Below are 7,790 nucleotides of genomic sequence, written 5' to 3'. Positions count from 1 at the left end.
ACTGTACACAGTATTCCAAATGCGGCCGCACCATAGATTTATACAACGGCATTATGATATCGGTTGTTTTATTTTCAATACCTTTCCTAATTATCGCTAGCATGGAATCTGCCTTTTTCACAGCTGCCGCACACTGGGTCGACATTTTCATCGTGCTGTCCACTACAACCCCGAGGTCTCTCTCCTGGTCGGTCACCGCCAGTTCAGACCCCATGAGCGTATATGTGAAATTCAGATTTTTTGCTCCAATATGCATAATTTTACACTTGTTTATATTGAATTGCATTTGCCATTTTTCCGCCCATTCACTCAGTTTGGAGAGGTCTTTTTGGAGCTCTTCGCAATCCCTTTTTGTTTTAACAACCCTGAACAATTTAGTGTCATCAGCAAACTTGGCCACTTCACTGCTCACTCCTAATTCTAGGTCATTAATGAACAAGTTGAAAAGTACAGGTCCCAATACCGATCCTTGAGGGACTCCACTTTCTACAGCCCTCCATTGGGAGAACTGTCCGTTTATTCCTACTCTCTGCTTTCTGCTTCTTAACCAATTTCTTATCCACAAGAGGACCTCTCCTCTTATGCCATGACTGCTAAGCTTCCTCAGAAGCCTTTGGTGAGGTACCTTGTCAAACGCTTTTTGAAAGTCTAAGTACACTATGTCCACTGGATCACCTCTATCTATATGCTTGTTGACACTCTCAAAGAATTCTAATAGGTTACTGAGACAGGAAATGATGTGAGCTTTCGGGAAGGTTATAGCCTATTTTAGTATTCTAAAAGAAAAACAGCATCTTATAATTAGTGTGATGGGGGAATGTACAGTAAAGTTAGCAGAGAGAATAAACTCAATGAGTAACTTCATTTATGCTCCTATTACTACAGGTCTCAATTTGTCAGCCTAACCATATACAAGGGTTGTGTTGATACACTTTGCTGACTGATCTTCCTTCATATGTCCATATCCCTCACTGTGCGAGTGGATATTACCAAACTCTGTTTTTCAAAGGGTTTTACTTCCTCAGTTCCTGTTAAGAATATTAAGAATTCTTTGAACCCATGGGGTTCTGTGGCTCCCCAATCTTCCTGAAATCCTACTTCTGTAAGTAAACAGAGGCATTAAAAAAAAGAATTAGTCAAACCTCCACCTACTTTCATTCCTTCATAATGATACCTCAATACGTCAGGCAAGCAGAGTCACAGATAACTAAAAGGCTTGCAATCAGCATCCCATTTCAGTAAGACAAACCAGGAAGGGCAATCCCAGTATGCTTGCCCACAAGCTAGTTACACCTGGAGAAATAGTTGCTGAATAAAGGAATTAGTGTCTACATTGCACTGGACATATATGGCAAAGGAAGATTCCTTGAAGACAAGGGCTTGCATCTAAAGATCCTACTGTGTGAACAGAAGGCACTTCTGCTTTCATAAGTGGGGGGAGGGATCTTCCCTCTTTTCAGAGTTGCAGGGCTGAAGATATTAGCGACTGCATGAGTGGAAGCATCTTCCACTTGCACAGCTAGACCTTTGGATACAAGCCAAGAACACCTGCTTTAGATGGCAGTGTCTGTCTGTGCATTTCCAACTGCCACAGGCCACTTCCCAGGACCATGGCAAGCGCTTGCTCTTTTAGCCATGGGAGCTTTGCAAAGAGAAGTTACAAAGCACCAGTCCAAAGTATCTAGAATCGTGTGCTGCTTATATATGGCTTGGGCTCGCCTGCTTCTTTGTAACTGTGCTTGGAGCAGCTGTCCTTTTTGACAGCTTCTTCAGCCCACATGGGTTCAATGGGAATTTCCACCACGTCTTTTTTATGGAAGGCTTTCTGCAAAGACGGAGAAAGGCTGCAGTTCTTTTCATTGTAGCCGTTCACCTGAGCAAGGAATGCTTCCTGCTGACTGCAACACAGTTGAGGATCACAAGCCTTGGAGATGCACGGGGCACTGCACAGGACTTCAGGACTCTTATGGTCAGTGTATTCTGGCTGGATGGTCACTGAATGGACCCCTGCTTCATGGAACACCTCTCTCATTTTGTAAGAAGCATCTAGATAATCAGAAGTGGTGTGACATTTCACGTGGAGGGTGGCAATGTTCTTCCCACTAACAAGCTCCCAAACATGCATCTCATGAATGCTGGTGACTCCTGGCACTTCTAGCAGCTTGCTTGCTACAAGGAGAGAGACAATAAAAACAAGCAGAAGATCAATTCAATGAGATTTAACAAAGAGTCCATTGTCAACACTACTTTTACTTGAAACATCATTTAGCATCAGCTCAGAAGAAAAAACATTTTACAGGAGTATAATGGCTAAATCCCAAACTTCCCTGGAACACCGGAAGGAAGAACATGGGAAGCTGCCTTATAGTGAGCCAGAGCACTGCCCATCTAGCTCAGCACTGTCCACACTGACTGGCAGTGGCCCTCTGGGGTTTCAAGCAGGAGTCTCTCCCAGCCCTACCTGGAGATGCCGGAGATTGAACCTGGGACCTTCTGCATGCAAAGCAGATGCTCTACCACTGAGCTATGGTCCTTTTCCAGACCAACTGGGCCATGTGATCAACTCAACCCCAGCTATGCTCAGAGTTTGCCTGGGCTGCAAGGGCATCAGCACAGCACCCTCCACTACAGGAAAGCTGTGAAGTGGAGCTCAAGTCCCAAAAGCATTAGCTGACTGAATCCAATGTGAAATGTTAAAAACAGACCCTGCTAAACGGCTGTGCCTATATGAGTTCGATACCAGCATTAGAACTCAGCATTAAATATTTAGGTGTCTGCCCCGCATAGGGTTAAAAATAAATAAATATCAATATCAGTTTATAAGGTGCCCAATTCCCAGCCCTACTTTGGAAAATAAATCCCTGGAAAGATACAGCTACATTGTCCCTCAACTCCTATAAATTTCATACGAAACACAAAAGATCAACTTAATTACTATGCAAAAACAATGTCTTTGGGACGGTGGAATTTCCTCCACAAGTTTAGAGAAGCTCATTCAAAAGCCAAACAAACAAAACAACCTTCACATGGTACAAGTGTGTGTATCATATTCCATAATGCAAAACAGTTATTTAATTAATTGACACATGTATCCTACCCAATTAACAATACCCTCTGGGCAGTTAACAATAATCCATCTACCTTACTTCTTTTAGCAATCAGAGCAGCACAAACTTCTCTAGATGTGCACAGCAATTTCAGGAAACAGCAGCTCAAGCTCTGCTATTTTGGATGTACTGTTAGGAGTACCGTGCTCTCAAAATGCATGCTTTCACTAATCCACCAACTTTTGAGTCATGTTGCTAAGACACTGTCATGTGAGTCAGTTTCTCAAAGCTCTTGAGAATGTAGAGCTGATACTGGGGTGTATAATCCAGAAATGAAATTCCAGAAATAACACTGCCTTGAAGTGCTTCAGCAGTAAAATGCAACTTACTCAGTATTTGCATATTAACACTCTTGGGAACCATCTGCAGCAAGATTGTTGCTGTCTCCTTGATAAGTGGGAAGGCTGAGGAGAGTATGATGAACACCATAATTATGGTCAGGCTTGGATCAATGTAGCACTCCCAGTTACATGGGGTGTTCTCATCCAGAGGAAGCACATAGAATATTGAAGCGGCGACTACAACAATCACTGAGCCAAGAGCATCTCCCATTACATGCAAAAGAACACCTGAAACAATGGACAAGAGAAACATTCACTTTGATGATGAGATGGAGGGGTAAGATTCCAAAACAATAGCTGTAAACCAGAACTTTATCAAAACTTGCTTTTGAGCCCATCTTTTAATAAACAGGAGAAAATTGAATACAAAAATTTAATTTTCACATGTGACCACCGAAACCATGAGCTGCTAATGTATTTAGTCACAGAATGAGGTGTTCGCATGAGCAATGTGATTAATTTAAAATATCAGCTTTAAGAACTGAATTGCTAACAAAGATGGTCTAGCACGTGAAATTTTACTTAGGATGCACAACATAAGTGAAAAAGTGTGAAGATAGAACATGTTCATTTTGCCACATGCACACATATTGGGAAACCACCATCTATTGTGGATTCCCATTGCATGTTCATGCAGTAAAGTGTGATCTTTGCACACTTATGTTATTTTGTGCCCGTGTAGGTAAAATCTAATGTGTGAGGCATTCTGACATTCTGAAAAGCTGTTCAACAGCATGGTGCAAGCTGGATAACTTAATACTGTTAACACAAGTCAGAGATACAGAAATTATCATGGTACTGTGTGTAAAGTGCCCTAACATTTATCTTTCAGGAGTCAACTTGGCTGCATTTGAGCAACCACAGTGTAACTGTATTATTTGGCCAGTATTTTAATAACTTGTTGGATTGATTATGCTTAGTTCTTGAGATCTGTTACTATAAACTTATGTAGAAAGCATGGAAATGAACAAGAACAAGCTATCGATAAAGATGGTCCCCAGATGCTGGAGATGTCCTCTGCCCTGTAGTACCTCTAATGTTCAAGGCTTCAGATTTTTTCTCTTTTTTCTGTATCACCACATCTTCAGGCTTTCTCTGGATATTTATGTTGTCACCTGCATTCAAAGAAGAAACGCTGTGTTGTGTATAAGTTCTACAAACAGAAAAAACACCAATCTTTTCAAAACCAACTGAAGTCTCAAACAGTACCAGCAATTTTACCTATGGACTTCACACACTTGCATGCGCACAGTACACATACAGCCAGCATAATGACAAGCCAATCAAGTGAGGTGCATAATTGCATGGACTTGGTCTTAACGATACTGGCAAAATGAACAGCACATCCAAATTACCGTTATTTATTTCCATTTATGGGCCCTCCAAATTCCCACACACATTTTTGGTACAGGAAAAATAATTTATTTTATGAGCATACGAACACTCTGCAAACAAACAAAAAAATGTCAAAAGTATTTGAAGAGTGAGAAAGAAATATTGTCATAAGAAGAGCCAGTTGGATCAGACCAATGGCCCACCTAGTCCAGCATCCTGTTCTCACAGTGCCCAACCAGTTGCCCATGGGAAACCCGCAAGATTATATTGATGCCACAAAATAAGAAATGAAGAAGAGGTGATCTTGTCTTCAATTTGAAGAAATTTAACATACTAGATGTGAGCTTCTGAGTCACACAGTCTTCCCACAATGTCTTGGGGTGGTGGTGGAGGCTGAATATTTATGCCTATAGAAGAGGTTTTGTGAAACTGAAAGGTGTCATTTCTCCATTTTAACATGCCAGATTGGTGTTATCAGCAAGGGAGATGATACATCCACTATTAATATGTGATACTTTGGAGAGAGATAACTCCCCTAATGTGGGCAGAGTGCCGTACAAAGAAAACAAAATGAGCAGATGCAGAACATAAGAACATGAGAAGAGCCTGCTGGATCAGGCCAATGGCCCATCTACTCCAGCATCCTGTTCTCACAGTGGTCAACCAGATGCCCATGGGAAACTCACAAGTAGGGCCTGAGTGCAAAGACCACTCCCCCTGCAGTGGTTTCCAGCAACTGGTATTTGGAAGCATACTGCCTCCGACTATGGAGACAGAGCGTAGCCATAATGGCTAGTAGCCACTGGTAGCCTTTTCTTCTATGAATTTGTCTAATCCTCTTTTAAAGCCATCCAGGTTGGTGGCCATCACTGCCACCTGTGGGAGCGAATTGCATAATTTCATTATGCGCTGTGTGAAGAAGTACTTTCTTTTATCTGTCCTGAATCTTCCAGAATTCATCTTCATTGGATGTCCACGATTTCCAGTGTTATGAGAAATGGAGAAAAACATTTCTCTATCCACTTTTTCCACGCCATGCATAATTGTATACACTTCTATCATGTCACCTCTTACTCTCTTTTTCTCTAAATTAAAAAGCCCCAAATGTTGCAACCTTTCCTCATAGGCGAGTTGCTCCATCCCACTGATCATTTTGGTTGCCCTTTTCTGAATCCAGGGAAGGACACACAAGATTAAAGGCAGGAAGGGAAATAAACATGAAATAAGAGAGTGGAAAGAAATAGAAAGGAAGGGAGGAAGGTATGAAAAGGAAAGAGAAATGAGAATAACAACAAAGAAATGGAAAGCTGATTCTGACATTCAAAACTTGCCTCATCTAATCTACTCAAAGGTGAGTATAATTAATCTGGTAACATTCTACAGTAAAATCTGATTTAAATAAATAAATATGTTTATATTATGTACTTGGCCTGTGTTCAAATCGCGCTGCATGTAATAGAGACTACAGAATGAAGCAGAGGAAAGGCAGATTGAAAAAGAAAAAAGCTAGCAGAGGGAAATCATAGGATTTGAGATATTTATGAAATTTTGTTTTTAAGGTACTACGACAGGAATGGGAGATATGATGAGATGGCATGAAAAACGAGAGAAGAGAGGAAATACGACTAAAGAAATATAAGAAATGTTAGAAATAGCACAATTAGGAAGTATGGAGAAAATACACAAGTTAAAGAAAGCATAAGAGAAAATGAGAAAGAACGTTAATCATTAAAACGTTAAAAAAAATCCCCAAAGGGGAACAGAATATGGGGAAATAAGAACAAAGCGGGAGAGAAAAATGAAAACGTAAGAAAAGGGCAATGGAGAGAAAGGAAGTGGGGGAAAGGAGGAAAAGGAAAAGGAAAAGAAAGGAGGAAGAAAATCGATGAGAGGCAACCGAGAGGCACCTGCTTCATCCATGCTGTGAGCCTCCTCCACCTCCTGGTGGGGGCCGCTGGCCCCTCCCGCGGCCCCCTCGAGGGCGGCTGAGCTGGGCTCTGGGGTGGCCCGGAGGTGTCCGCCACCGTCATCGAGGCGCGGCTCTGGTGTTGGTGGAGAAGTTCGTGGGCTGCTGCTGCTGCTGCTGCTGCGGAGGCAAAAGGACCAGCAGGCGGCCCAGTCCTGGAAGACGAGGAGCCCCACGACGTTGACGGCGAGGCCGAGCACGCCGACGATGAGGATGAGCTCGGCGTTTCTGATGGCCTCGGGGCTCGCCAGCCGCTGCACCGCCTGCACCAGGATGGTGAAGGAGAGCGCGGCCAGGAAGACGGCGTTGCTGAGGGCGCCCACTACCTCGGCGCGGCCGTAGCCAAAGGAGGCGCCGGGGCTGCGGCGGCGGCGGCGGGAGACGCGCCCGGTGGAGATGCCCACACAGAGCGCGATCAGGTCGGAAAGCATGTTGAACGAGTCCGACACCAGCGCGATGGAGTTGCCCACGTAGCCTGACACCAGCTCGGCTACGAAGAAGCCCGCCGTCAGCACCAGCATGAACATCAGGCGGCACGTCTGGCCCGTGTAGCGCCCCATGGCGACGGCTGAGCCTGGGCGCCTGGAGAGGGTGGTGCTGCCGGGAGGGTGCCCCCGCTCTTACTCCCTTGAAGGGCTTCTGTGCTCCAGCCCTCAAGCTAGCTTCGATGCTGCTGCACCACGGCCGTCTCTTCTGGCTGGCTGCGCCTTTGGACCGGCGGGCATAGGCTAAGGCGCGGCGATAAGCGCTCTCTCCAGAGCCTGGCAACAAGTCCTTTGCGCCCTGCCGCGGCTCATGACTCTGCACTTTGCTTTATAGAGGCGCGGCAGGGGCGGCGGCGCCCCCCCCCTGCACCGACGCCCTTATTTACAGCTCCTGGGGAGATCTGCCGACGTCTGCATTTTATTGTCTTTTTTTAATCCATCCCCTCATCTCCTCCCGTTTCTGCCCGACCTCTGTGTCAGGGTTTCTGTGCTTACTGACAGGCGCCTGACATGAGGAGTTCAACAGGTGAAACCTTCCAGCCATCTCCAGCGAAAA

The 7,790-nt window shown here is 44.5% G+C and overlaps 1 protein-coding gene across 1 annotated transcript; it reads right to left on the bottom strand.

The window, feature by feature from the left end:
* Positions 1-1,681: 1,681 nt before the first annotated feature.
* SLC30A10 (solute carrier family 30 member 10) lies at positions 1,682-7,309 on the bottom strand. Its single transcript, XM_061626442.1, has 4 exons — positions 6,691-7,309; positions 4,480-4,563; positions 3,433-3,676; positions 1,682-2,165 (listed from the first exon to the last, which is right to left on the bottom strand). Exons 1-4 carry the CDS (start codon positions 7,307-7,309, stop codon positions 1,682-1,684), a joined length of 1,431 nt encoding a protein of 476 aa, XP_061482426.1.
* Positions 7,310-7,790: the final 481 nt, after the last annotated feature.

The sequence above is a fragment of the Rhineura floridana genome, chromosome 4 (genome assembly GCF_030035675.1).
Source record: "Rhineura floridana isolate rRhiFlo1 chromosome 4, rRhiFlo1.hap2, whole genome shotgun sequence".
Lineage (NCBI taxonomy): Eukaryota > Metazoa > Chordata > Lepidosauria > Squamata > Rhineuridae > Rhineura > Rhineura floridana.
This window is presented reverse-complemented; position numbering and strand designations above follow the sequence as displayed.

Bases quoted from the DNA above. Each gene is read 5' to 3' on its own strand.
- SLC30A10 (XM_061626442.1), bottom strand. From the start codon at position 7,309: ATGGGGCGCTACACGGGCCAGACGTGCCGCCTGATGTTCATGCTGGTG. The intron at 3,677-4,479 runs GTACTACAGGGC...CCATTGTTTCAG, and splicing joins TGAAGCCTTGAACATTAGAG to GTGTTCTTTTGCATGTAATG. The intron at 2,166-3,432 runs GTTGCATTTTAC...CCTTGTAGCAAG, and splicing joins AATATGCAAATACTGAGTAA to CAAGCTGCTAGAAGTGCCAG.